At 37.9% G+C, this 23,301-nt stretch overlaps 1 protein-coding gene across 1 annotated transcript; it reads right to left on the bottom strand.

The window, feature by feature from the left end:
* Positions 1–9,778: 9,778 nt before the first annotated feature.
* On the bottom strand, positions 9,779–22,627 carry GJA1 (gap junction protein alpha 1). Its single transcript, XM_045843820.1, has 2 exons — positions 22,427–22,627; positions 9,779–12,614 (listed from the first exon to the last, which is right to left on the bottom strand). The coding sequence occupies exon 2, from the start codon at positions 12,596–12,598 to the stop codon at positions 11,447–11,449; it is 1,152 nt and encodes a 383-aa protein (XP_045699776.1). The 5' UTR covers positions 12,599–12,614; positions 22,427–22,627; the 3' UTR covers positions 9,779–11,446.
* Between the last annotated feature and the right edge of the window lie 674 nt (positions 22,628–23,301).

Genomic DNA, 23,301 nt, shown 5'->3' with positions numbered 1-23,301 from the left:
CTGGGAAAATAAATAGATAAGAACATCTAATAAAAATAGATTTCAAAATAGTGGACTGATCTCTAAATGCCCTTTTAGATAATAAAATCTATTCTGAAATCAAAAATAACTTTTATGAGGCCATTATAACATCAACTAGGCATAGTTCAATAAAACAATTAGATGGACCAGAACTGAATCTTTAATATGTGCATTATAGGAAGCATCATAATTCAATGGGAAACAGATGGAAATTTTTTAAAACTGCATTGGCTGAAAACTTCAATGTCATAGGTAGGAAGAGACTGCTAGTGACTTAAGAGTCCAAATGTAACATATGGACTTTGGTGTCTAATGGAAAAAATATCAGTTGTAAAAGAGAACTCTGAGCTATCAGGAAAATCTGAATATGGACTGAGTTTGAAAAGACAACAATGTTGAGAAAATCAGTCAGCTGTTCAGAAAAAAATCAACATATGCCTTAACATATGTCCTCCAAAGATATGAGTAAATGAAAAATAGTTAAATGAAAAATAAAAATAAAAGCATAAATAAACAGCTAAAATAAAATGGTGATTGAATATCAAATCTCTACATGAAAGAAGGGTTTTATAATCTTAAAAGTAAACATCAGAATTTTTGCTATATATATATTTGCTATAGCAAAATTTTTGCTATATATATAGTATAAAAGTAATTTTGTACTAACAACATACAAATGTTTTAAAGTTTAAAGTCACATAAAAGCTAGAAAAAGAGCCACAGCAAAAAAAAAGAGAGACAAATAGTTAATCCTTTTATTGTAAGAAGAACTCTTAAAAACACTAAGATCACAAAACAGCAAAAAGTAAAGGTCACAGTCATTTGATATGAGAAAAATACTATAGGCATATCTGTATAAATACAGACATATATCATATATTGCTGTGTATAATGCACACTTTTTGCTCAAATTTTTGAAGGGAAAACAAGGATGTGCATTATACATGGTTATAATGATTACATACCATGGGTATAGTAATGGGTATTATAATCCCATGTATAAAACACACAAAAAAGTGGATGCACATTATACATGGCAAACTATGGTATATATTATTGTTATTAGTAAAGACATGTAAATTAAAATAAAAGTGCTTCACCTACCAAGAGAGCAATGAAAATGTATCAAATATAATTCTTCCTCAGTTCAAAAAGTCTTTAAAATGTTCAAACTTTTGACTATAATTCTTAGAATTTATACTAAAATAAATCTTAATTTTTTAACAATGAGGAAGGTTGTTCATTAAATGTTACTATAGCAAAAAAATTGAAAACAAAAATTCAATAATAGAAAAATGATTATATAAATAATAACTCAGCGTTGGCTGGTGTGGCTCATTGGTTGAGAACCAGCCTGCTAACCAAAGGTCCCTGGTTCGATTCCCTGTCAGGGCATATGCTTGGGTTGTGGACCAGGTTCCCAGTGGGGTGTGGGAGGGGCAACCACACATTGATCTTTCTCTCCTCTTTAAAAAATATATTATCTGGAAAAATATGTGTCTTATTTGCAGTGTTTACAATTAGTGTTCATCAGGATAGAATGACATAGAAGTTAAGCAATCTGAGCTATTCCTTGATCTTCACTGCGATACACTATGTCATATTGAAATTTATTTTGTCCTTTAATTACAGGTCTTTGTATCAAGCAGCTAGGTCGGCAGAAAGTGAGAATGAATTGCTGAGTGCAGGTGAAATAAAGATCTCTGGCAGAGCCCTTGATCTTCCCTTAGCAAAATTCTTGGAGATTATGAAAGATAATGCCTCATGTTATTCTGAACCAAGACTTTTTCTGTCATAAGTCATCAGTCATATTAAGAACCATGTGCTGATTAAGAAGCATTGTGAGATATTTGAGATATGTCACTTTGAGAAAAAAGAGCATTCTACTAACTAAATTTTCTTCTTTTAATTTTAAGTACACTGCCAGAATATATGTATAAGTATTGCAGTATTATTCATAATAGTGACATATCAAAGGAAAAAACTGAAGTGCCCAATAATAGAATAATTAAATGTAATACAGTTTATACTTCCTGTGAAATATTATAAAGCAATTACAAATGAGGTAGAGACATACATTTTGACATGAAAATTCATTGTAAAACATAAATAAAATAATTCACAAACAGCATGTTTGTCTGTGTACAATTTGGTCAACTTTAAGGAGTGGGTTGGAAAGGCCCTTCACTTTTTTACATACTTAGGCCTTTGCATTTTTGTGATGAGAAGGTGTTGATTTTATCACAACAGAAGAAGGAAGAGAAGGAAAAGAAGAAGAGGAAGAAGACAAAAAGGAAGAAGGAGGAAAGATAGAAGGAGGAGGAAAAGAAGAAAGAATTGATAGTAACAACACCACCAACGTAGTAGAGCAAGGAAAGAAGGGGGGAAAAAAGGAAAATTTGCAGGTGCTGCCATCAGATGGATGTGGAGTTGGCCTTGACTCTCCAGAGAAGGTGTTACACCACAGCATTATCTTAGTGAAATCAAAGTAGGCCAGGGTGTGTTTCTAATTTTTTGCAGCTCAAGTGTCAGTTTACCAAGAACTGATTTATTTTTGATCTAGCTATCTATTAGGTAGGCTTAATGTTGTCTTCAAATATGAGGTGGTTAAAAAAAACTAGGAAATCATCACATACATTTATAGTTAGAAATATTGTACCAGAGACTCACATTATCTGATTAGTCTGGTCTTCTCTCCAATCAGGCCATTTGGGAGGGCAGGGTGGTTAAGAGCATGCAAATGTAATTTCAGATTTTGATTGGGCCACTTAACAGTACTGACTTTGGTCAAGTTACTTAACCTCGGTTTACTAATCTGTTAAGTGAAGGTACTAACATTTATTTCTCAGGTTTGCTGTGCAGAAAAGAGCATATTAACATACTGCAGAGGTATTGCAGAGGATTTGATTAGTATAGAAAATGGAGGAAGAATTTGATATGAATAACTTATTTCAACTTATGTCTCTGTTTGCCTAATGGGGTTATAGCTGACAGAGAACCAGAGAGCTGTATCTGCTACAATTGCATCATTAACTAACAGTCAAGAATTGTTAGTATTGTATTATTACTATGCTAGATACTGAAAATACAGCAGAGAAAAAGACAGAAAAGGCTCCTGTTTTTGCTGTGAGTAAGTAGATTAAGGAAGTCAAACACTGAAACATTTAGTCCTGTTGTGATAAGAAGAGAACAAGAACCATAAAGATGGGCAGCACCCAGAAGACAGAGAAAGGCTCCAGGAAGAAGTAAGATCGCAGCTGAGAATTAACAGACGAGTAGGAGTTAGCCAGGTGACAGAGAAGAAAGAATGTGACTCAGGTAGAAGAAATTGTTCCTGCAAGGACCTTAGGTGGGGAAAACACCGAGAGTTTTGGAGGCACTGGAAAAAAGTCTAGAACAGCTATGGCTCAGAGAGTATGCAGAACAATGAGGTTGCAAAAGAGTCCGGATCCAGCTGATGTTATGTCTTAGAGATGTATTGAAAGACTGCTGTCATCATTTCCTTAAAGACAAAAGGAGCCATTAAAGATTTCTAAACTGGTAATTCATTCTGTCTCCCTTCTCTATTCTTCTCTTTAATGTTTAAGTAATACTCCTTCTTCTAAATGGCTTTATGGTGGGGACACATTTTGACCCTTATTATTATAAATTCATATTGATTCATCAAATTTCCAGAGTTCTGAAGCTGATTGACTATGTGTGCCTATCTGCTGTAGGAACTGAAACTATTTAAAATGCCTCACACCTTGTTTTCTTTTCATATTTATACATATATATTCTTGTTTTTCAGTCCTTGCAACATTGAATGTGAGTAAGGCACTAAGGTTTGTTTTCTAATGGCCTTGTGATTATGCAAACTGACATATCATTGTTTTACTTATTACACTATTTACAGAGTTAGAAAACACAGAAGTAATGTTTTGACACTCAGAATCTGACTGTACTGGTTTTTTCCCCCCATAATTTTCTCTTTGTTCGTTTTCCTTGCAAGAAATTGCAACCATTAGTTACTGCCTTCCATTTCCCAAAAAGTTAGTGTGTGTCCTATACACTTTATTCGTATCTCATTTATAATCATAACTACCTTGCTGGAATAAATTTCTATTTTTGTTTATAGTTAGAAGACTAAGGCTCAGAGGTCATAGAGGTTTCCCCTGTGATTTGAAAGTAGGTTATTCCTAGGTGGAAAAGGAATAAAGCAAAGGAGCAATTACATATTTTGTAACAAATGCACAAAATAAATTGACATAACACACGGATGTTCACAGGCACAGTTCAGAGCTACGGCAGCTGGATGCCCAGATACTAACTGTGGTTCACTGGGAAGGAGCTTGGTGAGGTCATTTGCTGCTCAGGGTGTGCATTGACTAGACAACAGTTCCTTGCAAAATAAAGGTCAAACGCTATTTTCACCTTTTTAATTTTTTATCAAAGCAAAAATTTGCTTTGAATTTCTCTCTGTTAGCAGAAAACAGGTTCTAATATAGGTCTTTCATGAAGGCAAAGTGACTCAAAATAAACTTTCAAAAGTAGGAGGTATCTGCCACACAGTGAATAAATGTCAAACACAACGCCAAGTAATCAGTTTCAGCTTATCTGTGCTTCTACCAGCTCTAAAAATTCCTAGATCCATGAATTTGGAAAAAATAAAGTAAAAGTATTCCTAGATATATGCAAAAAAACATGTTTGAAATTATGGGCATTGAAATGTGTGAGAAGAAAAGTGTTCTCCTCAAGCCTCTAGCCCACAAACAACTGAGAATATACAAAATCTGACTGTTGATGAAAAATACATGTTACTTGCTATAAATGGAAATGAATGGTAGAAATAAAAGTAAGTATGCCATGTTCAAATCATCAATACATCTTTGCCCAGACATATGGTTGCATTTATGGTCAGGGAGATACTAAAAATAACAAGAAAGGACACAAGACTTTTTAAAGCACCATCTAAAAATGTGCGAGAGTGAACACAAAACCACATCTTATTTAACGTGGCAAGAATTTTTCAGACACTTTTCTCTTGCAAATTTCTCACCTAATTCTATTTACGTAATTGTTGCTTGACATAGTTTCACCACACAACACATTTTCATTGATTATCCAAATTTGCTGAATACTTTCCAAGAGGCAACAGAGTTTCTGCCCTACAAATATTGGAAATCCCCCAGAAGTCCTGGGATTTGGGGGAAATCTTAAGATATACATGTTTCTAATTCTTGAAAACATTTTTAGCCTTAATATTACATGGCTTTTAAAAACAGGGCCTGCTTTTTTAAAGGTTATCCTATATTTAGCCACGAATTGAGAAAATTGTTATAAAAATATGTGTCTTAAATAAAAAAGAAAACCCTGTCTAAATACCTAAACCAATGATCGTTTGTCTTTGTTATCACAAATTATGGGCTCAGCACTGTGGTAGACCCATCCACAGCAAATTAAAAGAGTGATTTTTTTTGTTTTAATAATTTATTTCCTATGCTATGGTGCTGCTGATAAACAAACAAAACATTGTAGATTCCTTTGTTAACTAGCTAATTATACTTTTTCCTATCAGAAGTACTCTTTTTTTTTTTCCTCACAAGGTTAGAGTACTTTTACATGAACAGATTCCCACGGTGAAATTCTTCCCGTATCTAGTGTAACTTGCAAGACATTATAGCTTCTTTAGCCTTTCTTTTCTTTCATACATAATAGCTGATTTTCATGTAGAATTATCAGTTTGAGGGAGTGCTTGGCTATAACGCTGACTAAACATGGTCAAATGCCAATTGGCACCTTGGCTCCCACATCTGCCCCTCTGGAGTCTTCCATAACCATCCCAGACAGTTCTTGCAACCTTTAATTATCCGGGGCAGCAAGTCCTCCAGGCAAGTGAGGGCCAGAGTGAAGATGAAAAGTAAATGAACTCTTGATGGTTCCCACTGATTATAAACGTTAAACATCTGCTAGAGTATCCCAGAGTTACTATGGAAATGTTTAACTTGCACTTATTTGTTAAAAGGTAAATATTTAGGGGAGCAAGGTATAAGAATATGACAAAAGGAGGTGTTTGATAGCACAAGTTAATAACAAAATCTAACAACAAAGCTGTTCTAGATACGTGTGAAAAAGAAAAGGAATTTGATGGAAGCCTTCTATCATTGAACCCATTTTAATTTGAATTGTAGATTCAGAGTAGGGAACAAATTACAGAATTGAAACTTCAGCTGTGAACAAAACCTGAGAGAAAACACACACACACACACACACACACACACACACATTTAAAGCTATCACAAATCAGAAAATTCTGGTGAGGGGTTAGACTGAAGAAATTAAGAATGTGAAAATGGAGAAGAAATATGATTTAAAGTTCTAAACTGAAAGAAATAACCTCAGTCACATTATAATTTATTGTATCTACTGTCATTTTAATTTTTAAGTTATGACTTATAGAATTATGAATTATAAGCTATTTTAAATGTACAGAAAAGAATATAATAGGCACATGTCTGTTATAACTTTTACACTGATTATGGATGACAGGATGTTGGGTGTATTTAAATTTCATTTCCAAAGTCCTTAAGTCTCACTGAAACCTGAAACTCGTGAATGTAAGATGGCTCCCCCAACTATTTTTAAATTACCTGCCCACGAAAAAGGCAGTCATTGGCCACCTTGTGCAAAACAGAGAAAGTTGTCTTAGAACAAACATTTTCTGTAGCTAGTTCTCCAGTTGTGTTTTAATGAATCTCACCTTTTACCATTTATCCTCTAGAGGTCTTTGAGTTCACCTCAATATTAGTCATTTCTCATGGCTTAGGCTTCAGGTTACTTTAAATTTTTAAAGGGAAGGGTTTCTAAATTAAGTAATGGTGTTCAGAATTAATAAATGTACCTGAATATATGAAATATTTAACTATATTAACTATATGAATCAAATTTTTCCAAGCAAGAGGCAGTCTTACACTTCTCTGTTTACTGTTAAAATAACCCTCATGGTTTCTGCTGCCAAAGCGACTAAAAACTGCCTTGCTATCTATATTAACTTAGATGCACAGTTGTGTAAAAAGTGATTGGCTGATAAGAGATCGCAGCACAAAGGCCAAGCTCTGTTTCATTCCATATTGCATAGCAGCAGCCAGCTCATTGTGCTAATAAGTAAGACTTGGGCCCAGGGTTTGCTTTCTAAAGTGGGTGCCTCTTGAGACAGTTTTTACTTGTAACAGGAAAGTGTGTGGGCACTGAAATTGCTCTACACGTCATAGCTCAAATAAGCATTGGGTTGTTTGAAAGAAACATCGGGAGCCCAGAAGACATCATCGAGCTTAAAATTTCAGTGTTTTTGAAGACCAAGAAACAAATGTAAATTTTTTTCTTCCAAATTAGCTGTCTTCTTAACAGGATACTCTTCTTACTCTATTCTTCTTGGAGCATTGTTTCCATGGTGTTTGTTCCACGTCTGCTCTTGAGTTCTGAAAATTGCCAGCTGCAAATTCTGACATGCCAAGGGCTCAGCTATATTTGCCCAACCAAGAAAAGGTAAAAACAGAATCTTGGAGCCAGTAAAGATTATAAACATGTTTCCTCACTGTTGGTGTGCTGTTTATAAAAATAACTCACTTTAAAACTTTAATAAGCCCCCAAGTTTCATCATTTTGCTTTCCCTCCAAGTATAAAGCACGGATGTTTTGGCATCTTGGAATCTGAAGTTTGGCATTGTTAGGAAAGGCTGTGAGTGGGCAGGGAACTAGCACACTGGGCAGGTTGAGGTTCAGCGATTTTCTGAAAAGAAGGTAAAAGAACAGCCCGTGGGCTGGAAGCTTAATAAAGGCCCACAAGGGCTAGGATGCTAATGCACCAAACCAAATAAGGGCACTGGAATTTTCTCAATGTTGAAGACATTAGACAATCCTACCACTTTTAAAAATAGGCAGTATAAGTTTGTGTATAAAATTCTGAAGTAAAACAATGGTAATATAAAACATATGATTATCTAACAAAAGACTAGGGAATTTTATATAAAAGCAAAAGCTTTGCTTAAAATGTTTCCTATTGTTTACAGAGTAAGAAATACTGTTATTTATGATGATAAAAAAAGGACATTTATCTCCCCTATTCCTGTTTCTAACATGACTATCCTCTCAATTTCCACCCAATATTAAACTTTTTCCCCTTAGCAGACTTTAAAATTCACTGCCCAATATGATATCCACTAATGACATGTGTTACTTAAATAAAATAAAATAAAATTTATTCATTTACTTTTTTCAGACTCACTGGTCACATTTCAAATGCTCACTAGACATATGTGGCTGGTGGCTGCCATAAGTGAACACTATAAAACAAGTTCACCACCACTTCTACTTCTAGAAGATTCAAACATTTCCAGTTTTTAAACATAAAATTTTATGCAAAAAATGAGTGACAGGTATTTCTGGAATGAAACTGCATAGTTTTCTCTTAATATTTAGTTGTGGAAAGCAGGCAGCCAGTTAAGATAAGAAAAATAAGGAATGGAACATCACTTTGAAAACTCCTGATGTGTTCACATCATTGGCTTTGCAGGGCAGGGACCCTGTGGTCATTCTAAGAGCTGCTACTTAACAAAATGTCTGCATTAAGAGTGGCATCTGCAACTTTTAACAGTAACTTCTTTTTAGAATTAGAATTTCTTGGATGTGTATGTTGGAAAATGGAGAAGTGAGAGGTTTGACTTGTTTCATTTACTTCTATAGTTTCAAACTGCATATTTGTAACATGCTTACTTTTTTTAAAAATAGTGAAAAGCTTCAAAGTTGGGAAGTGTTTGCAATGGTCTATGACTATATCTCAAAGATTTAGCTTGCCCTCCCACACCCACAAACATCAGAAACCCACTTTTAACTCCGTCTTACTGCTTTGACACTTAGTAGTGTAAATCATTTTGTCTCTCCACACTCAGTAAACCCTGTCTGTGTGGGATACACATACTCCAATCATCAGTTTCTCCATTCCCCGTACTAAATGCAAACACACCAGGCAGAGAAAACCAGCTTCTCCCATTGGATTCTCAGCCAGTCAAATACTTGAATTCTTGCCACTACTAATTATAATGAGTGACAAACTGTTTCTTAGATAACCCTTTGATTTTAGAAAAATCTCATATAATCTTTGCTCATAAAAATAGAAAAAAAAAGAAGAAACTAAATTGGACTTTTTCTGAATTAGTATTTTTATGTTCCAATAATCTATTAGTTAGCTTTGTGCTAATATTTAGGCAAGTAATTTTAATAAGCTTAAAAACTCTCTTTAAATGTGACTTAAAATGTTAATATACATATCTAAAATTACATTGTTATCAATTGTCCAGAATTGTTAGCCTATTGCTAAATGGTTTGATTTTCCTTGGATGTTAAAAATTTTTTAAATCTTATTTTCTGTATTTTCAGTGTCTTGAAATAGTAGAATCATCGATCTGTCTTTCATCACAGAGCATAACCATACTCAGGCCAACCGTGGTCTTATTCTTTTAGCTCTTGATTTTAGAGTAAAATTTCAGCCTACTTGTCTTTTTTGTGCTTACTTTGGTCATGTGTACACCTACTAGATTACTCAATGTTATCCTTAACACTGTTGCTCTAATGAGATAGTCCTTTCAAAGATTCCTGAATTTTGTGACTCTTATTTGTCCAAGTTCTCCTAACCAATGGGCCGAGAGAGGAATAGTTGAGGAATGATGACTATAAATAGATGTAGAAGAGTTTGAGAAGTCACAAAGGATATAGAAGCTGTCTTTACACTAAATTAAAACTTTATTGAATAAGGAACACTCTCCAGAACACATGATCCAATGGACTAGGTCTGTGTTACATGCAATGAAACTGAACACGACAGTAGTTTAACATGGAATGTCAAACAAATTAGTATTTCTCATTGTACACAACTATGTAGATGACATGCAAGAAAGGTACAATGCTGTACATTTTCCCTAATCATCTGTGATGAGTTTTTTAAAGGCATTTGAAGACACTGGAAGATTTCTTTAAGATATATTTCAAATAAATTAGTTACATGTGTACTACTGAACCTCCTTTGCTCTGAATTAATGTGCACGAAGTAGGACAAAACCAATACCAGTTACTGCAAAATTCATTTACACACACTTAATAGTTGGCTCTAAGCATTTTTTCTAAGTCTCTCAAATTAATTACTAAAGCCTGTTTACAGTACTAAAATTCTATTATTCAAGCATCAATGATTACATTTCAGAAAAAGAAAATCATTCATTTCAGCAATAGCATTACTGCTATATTCTAAAAAAAAAGAGAAGAAAAAAAGGGAAAAAGAATCATAATTAACAAAACCAGTATCCATAATAGGATACACAGGGAAAAAACATTTTAGGAAAAAAGTGTGCTTTGCTTGCACAGCAGGAATTATATAATGTAAACACCATCATTGGCCCACATCACAAAATCCATGAGAAAGATTCAAATTTGAACACTGTGGGTACATTATTCTCAAATCTGTGTCTGTGAGTGTATACTGTATCTGTTTGTACCAATATATGACAAATAAAACACACTCTTCCACACACATACACATACAAGTGATTATTAAATATTGAACATGGCTTGTTTCCCTGACTCAACTCAAAAAATATTAAGTGACGTCCCAACTGTTTTAAAAATGTTTACAGAAATCATTAAATGAATGTGAATAGTTGAGGAATGATGAAAAAGTGATGCCAATATTATGTGAGTGGATGTAAAAAAGAAGGTACATGTAACATGGCCAAGAATTGCCAATGTGTGGAAAGTCTCTTCCTGCGAGCCTTGTCCGAACCTTTAACTGATACCAAGAACAAAAAATTATAGTAGCGCAAGTCCGCTGACACCTGGAGGGTCAGGCCTAGAAAGCTCACCTTCAAAGTGCAAATTTTAAAAATGGAATGTTTTAGCAGGGACATAAGAACAATCTTTCTGTCTTTTTCTTGATTAAAAAAAGAAATAAGATATTCAGAAAGTATTTTTGCTTGGAAAAAGTCATTTCAGTTTCTTGGTAAAACAAAAAAAGTATTTAGCCAAAATATCACCCACTCTTTCACATATGCAGACATATTCTTAGGGGTATGGCATTAAGAGCCACGGGGGTTGTGGGGTAGGGGGAGAGAAAAAGCCCTTACCTATGTATCACCTAATGCAACAACTTTTATTTAGAACTTAAGTTCTTTGAACCAACTACATTAAATACCAACATGTACCTCCCTGATCCCCTCCCCCTCCACCCGCCTATCCCAAATGAACCCAGGTATTCTAATATGTTTGTGTTTTCTAAGGCTCATGATGAAGGCTGTTGAGTACCAACTTCACTGGAACAAAACGAACACCTAAGGTGCACTTTCTACAGCACCTTTTTCTTCTCCACAATTGAGTGGAATCTTGATTCTCTCACGCCTGATCTAGATTTCCAGGTCATCAGGCCGAGGTCGGCTGCTGGCACGACTGCTGGCTCTGCTGGAAGGCCGCTGGTCCACAAGGGCTAGTGACTGCGGTTCGTACCCAGCAGCTAGTTTTTTAGAATTCTGGTTGTCATCAGTGAAGTCAAAAGGCTGTGCGTGGGAGTTGGAGATGGTGCTTCCTGCCTGTCCCATTCGATTTTGTTCTGCACTGTAATTAGCCCAGTTTTGCTCACTTGTTTGTTTGTTGTAATTGCGGCTCGCAGAATTGTTTCTGTCTCCAGTGACCAGCTTGTACCCGGGAGGAGACATGGGCGAGAGCGGAGCAGTTGGTGAGGAGCAGCCATTGAAATAGGTGTATTTTGGAGATCCGCAGTCTTTGGAGGGGCTCAGTAGGTTGCTGGTAGGGTGGTAAGGATCGCTCTTCCCCTTCACACGATCCCGAACACCCTTGAAGAAGACGTAGAAGAGTTCGATGATGTTCAGGGCAAGAGACACCAAGGACACTACCAGCATGAAGATGATGAAGATGGTTTTCTCCGTGGGCCGAGAGAGGAAGCAGTCCACCTGATGTGGGCAAGGTTCTCTTTTGCAAGTATAAACGGCACTAAGGCTGAATCCATAGATGTACCATTGGATCAGCAAGAAGGCCACCTCGAAGACAGACTTGAAGAGGATACTGATGATGTAGGTTCGCAGCAAGCCCCCTCGCATTTTCACCTTGCCATGCTCTTCAATACCGTACTTGAACTTCTTCATTTCAATCTGCTTCAGGTGCATCTCCACATTCACACCATCGGTGTTTTGGGCAACTCTGAGTTCCTCCTCTCTCTTGTTCAGCTTCTCTTCCTTTCTCATCACATAGAACACATGAGCAAGGTACAAGAGTGTGGGAACAGACACAAAGATGATCTGCAGGACCCAGAAACGCACGTGAGAGATTGGGAAGGACTTGTCGTAGCACACGTTCTCACAACCAGGTTGCTGAGTGTTACAACGAAAGGCAGACTGCTCATCACCCCAGGCTGACTCGACCGCTGTTCCCAGCAGCAGGATTCGGAAAATGAAAAGGACTGACAGCCACACCTTCCCTCCAGCAGTGGAATAGGCTTGAACCTTGTCAAGGAGTTTACCTAAGGCACTCCAGTCACCCATGATTCCTGGGCGCTGTCTGAAAAGAGACAAAAAGACTAGATGATTATAGACAGCAAATTATTAGCTTAATATATACTTTCTTTCAGCCAATAGTCAAGATATTGTAAAAAGGTCCCAGATCTTTCTAGGGATCTTCAAAAAAAAAAAAAAAAGTCAACTCTTCCTGCCCCATTCCCCCAGCAACTGAGCAACCTCCCCTCATAACGAGCTCTTATAATTTACTTGACAGAGTAAGATTTAGAAGCAACAGTGCAGAGCCTATGTGCCAAGTAAACGGCAATCTTAATCTATGAAGATGTATTAGCTGCTCATCCGCTGCCTCTGCACGTGACTTAAGGAGCTTGTCTGCTAAGTGCCACTACTTATTTTACCCGTCAGATACCTGAGGACAGTTCTTGCCCAGTAGACCTGGGTCTGGATGCATGCCTAAGCAAAATGCCAATGTGGGTTATTCAAAAAGCCTGTTGCCTAGGAGCTGAAGTGAGGACACTCACGAACACACATATACATACAGATGCATACCTACATAACCTGTTTCCAAACTTCGATCTTATTATACAGCACCTTATTTCTAATTATATTCTGAAATTATCCTTGGCATTTCAAATGCAATCTGTGCATTCTGTATATTGTGGTCATTTATACTTCTCTCTTTCTTCATAAGCAGTGACTTATGTGGTTCAGAAGTCTGTCTTTTGATCAAAGAAAAATCTGTACTGAAATGCACCATTTTGACACAATGTGTCATTATGTGCAGGGACCTACTTTCAAAAACAAAAAATAAGTGCTGTTACATTCCAAGTAAAAGTTTATTTTGTTTCCTTTCCAATTATAGCTTGAGCAATTAAAAAGACCACTTTAAAGTTTATCTCTAGCAAAAATGACTAAGTTTCACCTTTTTATTGCTGTATACTTACTTCAAATTCCCTTACTGGGCTTTGGGCCCTCAGCCTATGCAATAGTAAATTCCCCATCAATACCTAGTTACCTAAGCCCAGGACTTCTCCATTACTGGAGATGAGACAAAGACTCAAGTCTGTAGAAATGGCAGGTATCCCAAAAGTTAATTATCTATTTCACTTTATATTTCTAATTGCCAGTAGTTCATTTACTTGATGAAAATTGAGGTCTTAAGGATGTAGGAAATATTCAGCTACCAGGAGAGCCAAAAGAAGATGTATGATCCCATGCCCAAAGCTTTCCAATGCATCACACTGGTTGTAAAGTTAATAAATCTGGCTTACAGCTAGAAGTGACTCCATGCTTTGATAAATAGTCTTAGTGAGGGCTAAAAGCTGAGAAGAAGTAAGTAGCATCACATGTGATAGGCATAGAGAATGTAGTCCAATTTTCAGCAGAGTAGTAATTGGGGGATTTAGAAAAGGATGAGGTAGTCAAAGATTATTTAATAATTAAAAACAAGTGAAGCAAAAACTTTCCAGGAGCTTAGTAATGAATTTTAAATAGTGTGACTAAAAGTGGGATTATATAGGCTTCTTAGAATTATGTTCATTGTTTGACTATAAAGAGCTTTCTCATCTGGTATTTGAACTTTGTCTTCTCCTGGAGGAAAGAAATGAAATCCAAGGGAGTCTTCCTCCCAAACCACGGTAACAGTAGTCTCTGTCTAATGCTTGCACTTCCAGGCTATAGAGCCAGAAAAAAATGAAATGGAAACCTGGCCTGTGATTTCCTGAATGAAACAAAGAGATGGCTGAAACTGTGCACAAGCTCTCTAAATTAGCAGACAACGGGCATCTTAAAGGACAGCCTAGAGACTGGTGCCAAAGAATGCTGGGGTAAGCGTGGGCGGTGACTGGGCAGGTCACAGAAATAATGCTCTCCTAGTGGTCATAAAAAGGGAGCTTCCCTTCTACTTTTAGGAAGGACCATTTTAGATCCTGGAGTCACATGTTAGACAGTAAAACTGATGTATGAAAAGAGCAGTCAAACAACAACAAAGACTTGTAGGCTTGACAAACAGGGTTAAATCGCCAAGGGAAGGCTTGAAATGGGAGAGTAATTTAGTTCTGATGAACAGTTTGGTGGTGAGAGAATGTCAAAGAAAAAAAACTGCAATGTAGCAGAAGATACTCCTTGGGGAACGAAGAAGTACAGTCCACGAGGGTCAAACAAACATAACAGAATTTTTGAAGCTGTATCAATAGACAGCTTCTATGCACTGATGTATAAATGGCCCCGATTCTGTTGGTAAGGAATTACAATCTTTTGCCAGTGTCACCTGCTTTTGCCAGATATTCCCATTGTGGTGAGGGGGGGAGGCAGGGGTCAGAAGATAAAATAGAAACACTCAGGTGTAAAATGGTAAACTGTTTGCACACCTATCACATTTACACAATGATCAAGCTCAAGACAAATTTAACATGTTTGGAAATATGGCCAGGCATAGAAGTTGTCATTTTGGTTAATGTTTGATGATCATCCAAAGAAAAATATGATTGTATAGATGCTTATGGCAATTACCCACTAACTTTCTTTTACCTTCTATTCAAAATTAGACTATTTTTGCATGATTTTGAGATGCCACAGAAACACCCCATACTGCCACAACATGTGAATTAGGTCACTGAGCAAATCTCTAAGTAATAGTTCTTTATTAACATACCAACTACTTAATTGCAAAGTTGTCTTTTAAGCACCCACACAGTTTCATTTGCATTAATGAGTTCAACTCTTTCATCTGAGTAAGATTATCCAACTGAATACCTGGTATCCTGTAGCATGTAGATACCTGTCATTACCACTATCGGAGACACCATCAGATGTTTAATGTGATGGTTTATGCTTGTGATCTCAAGGCGAGGTAACAAAAATAGTAATTTTTGGCAGCTGTTCACTTTGTTGTGAATCAAATATCTTGTCAAATGATCACCCCCATTAATATTTTCATTTTTTCTAGTTTTAGTTGAAGAATTAATGTTCTTTTATAAGGAAAGGGCAAAATTGTATGTTTACAGAATCCCTGGCATTGATTTACAGACTATACATCTCATATATCACATATGTCCATGCCTCTACCTCCAGGTTCCAAAGTTGGAACTTTATATGTAGACTAAGTAAGGTCTAGGTAAGGGCTTGTGCAAAGTCTCACCAGGAGTCAATGCTTGCCAGCAGCTGGACCACCCTTCCCCTTCTTGTGCCTTCTCTGTATCATGTTAGATGATCATGTTTTCTTTGTGACCTAGACTAGAGGCCCAAAGCCAAAGGCACCCAAGTGTGACCTGCCCAAGGATCCTCTGGGTTCTTTAGTGTGGCTTTTGAACTATATATATCACAATCACTTGGCAGCATTTGTTTAAAACATGCACTCCTAACATTGCCAGCCTGAATGAATCTGATTTTTTGGAGGGGGAGGAACTAGGAAATAAGTTGTTTCTTAATGCACCAGGTGGATTCTGAAGTAAGATTTCAGGCTAGGAGACAAATAGTGGTTTCTTGACCTTTCTGGTGCTCTCTTGTTCCAAATGTTCAGGACAGCAGAAAGGCACACTGAGTATAAAAAGGCTGGGGGTGGAGAAGAGGAAGCAGCGCGAGGAGCAGAGGTTGTCTGGACACCTGGGAGCTGAGCTCATCCTTTACTGCCTCCTCCTCCATGTCTGTGTCACTTACCACAGCCTCTTCCCAAGAGCACAAGGACTCAAATACTTCATTCAAAATAAAAATAAAGCTTCAATTTTAAACTACTCTGGACTATCTCTTATGCCAGAACCTTAAAAACAAACCACTGTGCCAAAGCTGCAGTTGAGTAACCTCATCTCATTAATGCCCTAATAATTATTAGGAGAATTAGAAAATATTTTCCTTCTAATTTTAAAGATTTTCCCAAGAAACAATGACTTGAGAATGGGGACTTAAAATAAAAGAAAGGTAAATAGGATTGTTGAAAACTAAATTGAGACTTGATAGCTATCACCTTTTTTATGGTTGAAAATGGGAAAATGAAGGTCTTTAATATTTGAAAGAATGAAATCATGAAGTCAAAAATGCATAATGGATGTTCCTGATAACATCATTTAATGGATTTCTTTGGGGAAAGGGGAATGGCACGTGTGCATTTCTAATATACTAAGACCAAAAAGTTCTAAGCTCCAAAACTAAAATGTAACCCCCCTAATGTCTTTAACTTGTATAAGTGCCCCTGTGTTTTGCAGTAAATATCCAGGTGGACTCAGTTGGGACCATTCCTCTACAGTTACAACAGCCAGATGTTCTCTTGGTAATATTCATACCCACACATAATTAACTTCACACACTTTCAACCCATCAGCTAATACTACAGGTTCACCTTTCTCCCCACAATCCAGACTGCGACCGAGTCTCACCACCATTCCTGTTCTTATCCTGGCCTCAGCCATCTCTTCACGTTTCACATCAGGAGCCTAGTCAACTTGCTTGCCACCCTGTTCTCCTCAAACAGTTAATCATGAAGAAATAAACCGACAAGCTGATCTGCCTCCTCAGCTCTGTCCTGTCAGCATGGCTCACACCCTCACTTTAGATCTCTGCTCTGGTCACACATCATCAGCCATCACCCCAGCCCCGTCACTTGCTGTTTTCCCTTTGTCCTGCTTTTTTTTTAAAATGGCCCTTAGCTCTATTTGACATATTACACATTCACCTGTTTATTGTTTATCTCCCTCCATGACAAGGCTTTACTACTCATCTGCTTTTGTCAACAAGATTGTGAACTCCATAAGGGAATTTGCTTTGTCCAGTGCTGTGTACCAACAGTGCTTAAAAGAGTTAAGAGAAATAGATAATCTCTCTTGAATGAATTAAATATGGCCTACTAAAAGGAAAAAAAAAACAACAACATCATTTAAATTATTTATTTATTTTACAGTCTCCTCAGGATTCTCTTAAGTGCATGCACCCCAAACTTCTAAAGTTTCAAATTAGTTGTAAAAGTAAACTTTCAAAGAAAAACAAAAGCATTGTAAGCATATCATATTATGCATGCTATTAAATTTTCAACTGCCAATTGCTGAAACTGAACTGTCTGGTGAAACAACATGTTTCGAATAATTCCTGAGCAGGCAAGAGGAATGAATTTAAAAAAAAAACAAAACAGGCTCTTTAAGAGGTTCTTGGATTTATTAGACCATAACTGCATCATGTATCCAAGATGTTTACTCAGTTTCAATGTTATGTTGTCACAGGTTAAGATCTAATGATAACAGAAACATATTGCTGTCCCCCAATTTTGTGATACTCTAAATCTGATTACACTACATGATCTTACTGTCACTGAGAACACACTTGCAAGAAGAAATAGCCTGATTACAATTTTGGTTATGTCAAGGATGAGAGATCTGGGTGCAGGTAGGGATCTGAGGAGGAAGAACGAGATCTGATATTCACGCTGGTTTATATAACATCACTGTAGTCTCATTCTATGCTGGCTGTTACGTGAAATATAAAGTACCATGGAAAATATCCCCAGTTCATCAGAAAATACACAACTTTTGCCTCCTTATACCTGTACAGTTAGCCTAACTGTGGTATAGCAAATTCCATGTAAACATCTATTCAATTTAAAATTCTGCCTCCAGTTCCCTGATTCTCCTTAAATGATTCTCCTTAAATTTCCTTGTAAGGAATAATACTGTTACATTTCCACAGGCATGTTATATGTGGCATTGAACTGCATAAAGTGTTTTTGCCAGGGTGAAAAACATACTGACAGGCCTTTCTTTGGCTCTCACCCCCTTCATCACGTTGTCAACTAACATCTGCCTCCAGAGAACAATGAGATGGGGGGGGGGAGGGGCGGTGAGGAGCTCCATGCAAAGAGAAGGGGATGTCTGCCAAACAGGGACAATTCAATCCTCTCCCTAGCTCAACAACTACCCTCAGCTCTCCACTAACACAAGATTCTCATGGCCACTTAAGGGGTGCTAGCTGAAACACCCTAAGTCAGAAGCTGCAGGTGAAAAGCCACATCCTTCTATTGTAGTGATGGACTTAAAACACATTTTTTTCCCAGTTCTTAATGACCCCCCTACCTCCAAATTGACTGTTTTTATTGAACAACCTGGTTATTGTGTCTTCGTTTAAACACGCCCTTTGGACCCTCACAAGTGTATTAGGAACAGTCTCTTTTCTTCAATGAGCACTGAATGACATAACTCATACACCTAAAACTCGTAGAAGTCAGTCAGGTTTAGCTATTGAGGCTATTTAGATGTAAATACAGCTCACCTACTTTCTAACTTTGGCATCTTTTCTTTATCAAAATAACAACTAAGAAATGATTAGCATTTCCTAATGGTAATCAAAATTAGTTTTCAAGATGCTCTTATAATGAATGCAATATTGCTATTTCAACAGTCCCATACAGATTGGTGAGAATTTGGCTTTTAACAGTTGATAGGGAGAAAGACCATGAAGGGAGTCTGCCTTCTTTGTGTTTGGAGGGATCTCCCCCAAACTGTGAAAAAAGTCATATCCTACGGAATGTATCTGGTTCACAGAATTCTCCCTCCCCCCAAAAATTAAACACTATTTTTTGTATTATTGTAAATGTCCAGCATTGCATAAAACATATATTTTTTTTAGAAATTACTTAGAAAGGTGGGGAAATTTGGATGAAGAGTATGGAACTTTTTAAGGCTAAAGTGGTTGAGTTTATTTACGTTATATATATTATATATATAATGTATATATCACCATGGTTTGTGTTTTAATTTTGGCAAGATAATTTGTACATACACTGCAAAACGGTAAATTTACACAGGCAAAGTGGGCAATTTGGGTTGTTATTCCCAAGGATCCAAAAACATAAATAAGTTAACCTCCCAAAGAGGAAAAACTCTGGAGGATTGTTTTTAACACGATTTATCTATATTGAATATTGACATTAATGATAAACACTAGGCAATTCCTTTTCTTTCCAGAGCTGACATGATGGGTGGACAAGCTTCAACAATCTATTTAAACAGCTGAGAATCTTGAAGGGAAGTCAGAACAACAGGAAAGGTGGAGCAGAACGTATTAATTGCTGGTGGCTTTCCTATCCTTCTCTTTCCTCCAGTACCATACACAAAGAAAGGCTCTGAGGCTCATACCTCGGGACACCTCTGGATAATATAAGAGAAGCTAAGGAATGCACTGTTATCATGAGTTTTCCATCCTTTTCTATTCAGGCATTGGAAACTTTGAGTAGCAAAGCATTGGTCAATGTCTGAAAACACACCCTTTGAGATCCCTGCTGCAGAGTATCTTAGGACCCGCGTTTCCCAGGTTGAGCCAGGACCGCAGGAATCCCACTGCAAAGGCTGAGGGATGGAGAGTGTGTGGGGCAGCTGTGCTGACAAACTTCAGAAGGTATTAGAAGAATGTGGTCTATCTAAACAGTGGAGAAAATGGGAGCAACGCACTAACTACCACTGCATTTTCCAGGCAAAGGGCAGGTGACAACTACAACCTGACTTTGGGAACTTCAAAGCATCACACGGTGAGGGGGGGGCGGGGGGGGGTGGACGACGACACAAGTTTCAGCAGCATGGAAATCAACCCATCGCCAGGACGGAAAATACTTCCTGCCAGCGGCTCAATGTCCGTCCGTCACTTAGGCCTACCTAGAAGAATTTATCACTCTTCCTTGAGGTATTTTGTATCTGACTTATTTCATTCTGGGGGGTTGAAGTTAATTTAATGAGATCTCTGTATCACTATAGGCTTTTGTTTTCAGCAGTCTTTGCACAAGAGTAAATATTAGGTTTCTTTAAAAAAAAAAACACCTCATAATCTACTTTTTAAACTGCCAGGAGGCCACTTTTGACTGAGTTTTAATTTGCCCAATTTTCCGGAAGGTGAAATTAATAATCCCATTACTAATCTGGTTTGGAAAGCAAAAGAATTTATTAAGCCTACCTCCAAATAAAGCCATGTCTATTTTTCCAAATTTATAGCTCTCTTCCCACTCTTACTTTGCACTTCTAGAAAAACACAGGCAAGCCTTAGAATGTGAGAGAGAGATTAAGGATAAGCTTTATCAGAGATGCTCCGACGGCCAAGCAGGAGTTCAGCGCGGGCCACCCGCTGCTCCGACCTCCAGGTTCGAGTTTCCGGAATCCTGCACGGATCTGCCTTCGGACACGTCACTGGCTCGTCCCTAATTTCATTACCGGACTCCCCCTCCCCGCCCGCCCCTCTGCAGCCCCACTCCCCGGTTTCGCGCCCTCCTTCGCATTCTTGGGAAGTTTCGAGAACTTCAGGAGAGTTAACAAGTGCAATTTAAGTATGATGATTCCCAAGGTACTCAGATTTCCTTACCCAGGGCTTAGCCAGTAAGAATTCACGGGGGTCAAAAACAAAAACTGCGGAGAGGGGTGAGGTTAGAAAAATTAGATTGGCACGCTTAATGAGACTGATGATTTGCACTTCTGTTACCACTTGGCCCGCAGTCCATCCTCCACCCCCCCCCACCCTCGGCGGGGGATCTCGGACCTGCGCTGGGTTCGGCGTCTAAAGGAGGATCCGAGGGCAGCGGCTCCCCAGACCTGCCCCCGTCCCGGCGGCGGCGGGGCCGCGCAGCAGCCTGGCGAGCCGGGAGCTAAGACGGCGGGACGCGCCCGGCTCCCGGCCTCCCTACGCTTTCATTTTTAATGTTTTTCAGCATTCTTGGTGCAAAGAGTTCAAACTGCAGGTTCATACCAAGAATCTAAACTAATCACTTTGGTCTGTGGAGCTACAACGTAAAAAAAGAAAACAAAACAAAAAAAACAAACCCCATAACGAACACCATAGCAGAATGTTTTAACAAAAAGAGCACTTAATAAATTGAATTGTTTTAAATGACAAATCAGCGTAATCCTCGGCTACTGGCAGGTCCCACTCAAGTGTTTCCCAGATCTCTTAAGTCTGCTACAGGTTCCGCCAGGCGGAAGGCGGGCGGGGTTGGGCGAGGGTGGTGGTGGTGTTGTTAGCTCCCTCTAAGGCTCTGTTTAACAAACTTCGATTCATATTCTTTCTAGGAGCTCCGGTTTTAGGAGATAGTTTTGGAAATGCACCGTGGCGTGCACTGTCTTCTGAAGGTCTGCCCCCACCCCTACTCCCAACTCTGTGTAAGTAACCACCCACCACCCCCATTCAAGGGATCTCAACTCCTGAACTGCCAGCGTGGTTGAGAAAGAAGTGGCTCTCCTGAGGGTCTCAAGCTTTTCCACAGTGGCTGGGAAACAAAGTAGCTCTTTACTGTTGCTTTAAAAACCTCCACGTTACAACACTGACTTCTATACCTTTTTGTTTACTGGGGGAAATTCTAGGGAAGAAGCACGTGGAAGTCAAGTAACCGCAAGGTCTTAACAAAGCACTTTGTTAAGAAGCTTGCTTTGCAAAGCTATAGAACAATCAATCGAGATTTCCATATGAAAAAGCACCGAGTGTAGAATTCTGCAGCAAGCATCCTGAGCAAATTTGCACTTTGATTTTTGTGTCATTGTCAGTCAAATTCACACCCCAGGCCCCTAAATACCCATCCACCCCCCTTCACAAAGCACCTTGACTATTACTGACAACAAAAAAGTAAAAGTATACTCTAAAATAAAGAACCAAATATCCAGTAAAGTAGTACTTTATTCTAACCAAAAAGGTCCGAATCTCATTTTACCTGTTGCATTGTTAATAAAAACTTTTTAACAGTCCAAAACATAAACATCGAACATTCAATTTAAAACTACAGAAGCACTTTCAAGCTCATTACGCTTACATTATCATGTTAAATGTACATTTATAGAACACGAAAACTTGAGAAGTTTTACTTGTAGAAAAAGAAAAGAAAAGGTAAAAAAAATTTAAACTTACTCTTTCTCTTAAAAGAAGTAGGCACTCCAACTGATTGAACTCCTTAGAGGATGAAGTAAAATGAACAGGCAAGTTCAGTCACTCAGACCTGCTTATATTTAAAGTTTAAAAGTCTGCTGCTGTTTGGTACTTTCTTCACTCCTTTACCCTAATGAAAGAAAAGTGCTGGTACCTCGTAAAAACTTTTTTCTAACTTGGAGCACAGAGCTTTTAAATTTTCAAGCCACTGACTCAACAGGAGGAGGGGCTAGGAGGAAGGGGAGGGGAAAAGGAAAGGCGGGGAGAAGAGTGGAGAGCAGGAGAGGGAACGTGGATGGGTGGGGGTGAAGAGGAGCAGCGAGGTCGAGATGAAGCTGTGGTTTAAATTTGCTGAGGAGGGAAATGAAAGCACTAGGGACGGGAATGCTACTGCTTGTAGTTACCCTTGACCGATAACAACGACTGGTTTTAGTGTGTGTTCCACCAAAAGTCCAGAGATAATAAAAAATAGTATATTTTATAATGCTACAAAGTTTTTTAAAGTAAAATGTATATATTCCAGTGAGTAAAAATGGTGGAAAAGAGCGTATCCCTGCAGGGCAGAGTTGTTTCATATTGGCCAAGGTGTGTTAAGTAAAAGGTAGGTGTTAGTTATCTGATGATCTAATTCCTTTCTTTTAAGTTGGACAATTAACAAGGGAAATGGGGAGGGTGGAAAAGAGACAAGAGAGAGAGATGTCAAAAATGCACAAATGTGCTGGTATGCCCATCCCATATGTAACTTCCAATCCTTTGACTGCTTTGAATTTTTATGCTTTCCTTCAGGTTGGCAAAAACTATATTTACACTTTTAACTGTTTATATGTAGTACATTTTTGACTGTGAAATCTTGATGT

The sequence above is a fragment of the Phyllostomus hastatus genome, unplaced genomic scaffold, assembly GCF_019186645.2.
Source record: "Phyllostomus hastatus isolate PE091 unplaced genomic scaffold, TTU_PhHast_1.1 phas_contig_40, whole genome shotgun sequence".
Classification (NCBI taxonomy): Eukaryota; Metazoa; Chordata; class Mammalia; order Chiroptera; family Phyllostomidae; genus Phyllostomus; species Phyllostomus hastatus.
The sequence above is the reverse complement of the archived record's forward strand: the minus strand, read 5'-3'. Positions and strand labels throughout refer to the sequence as shown.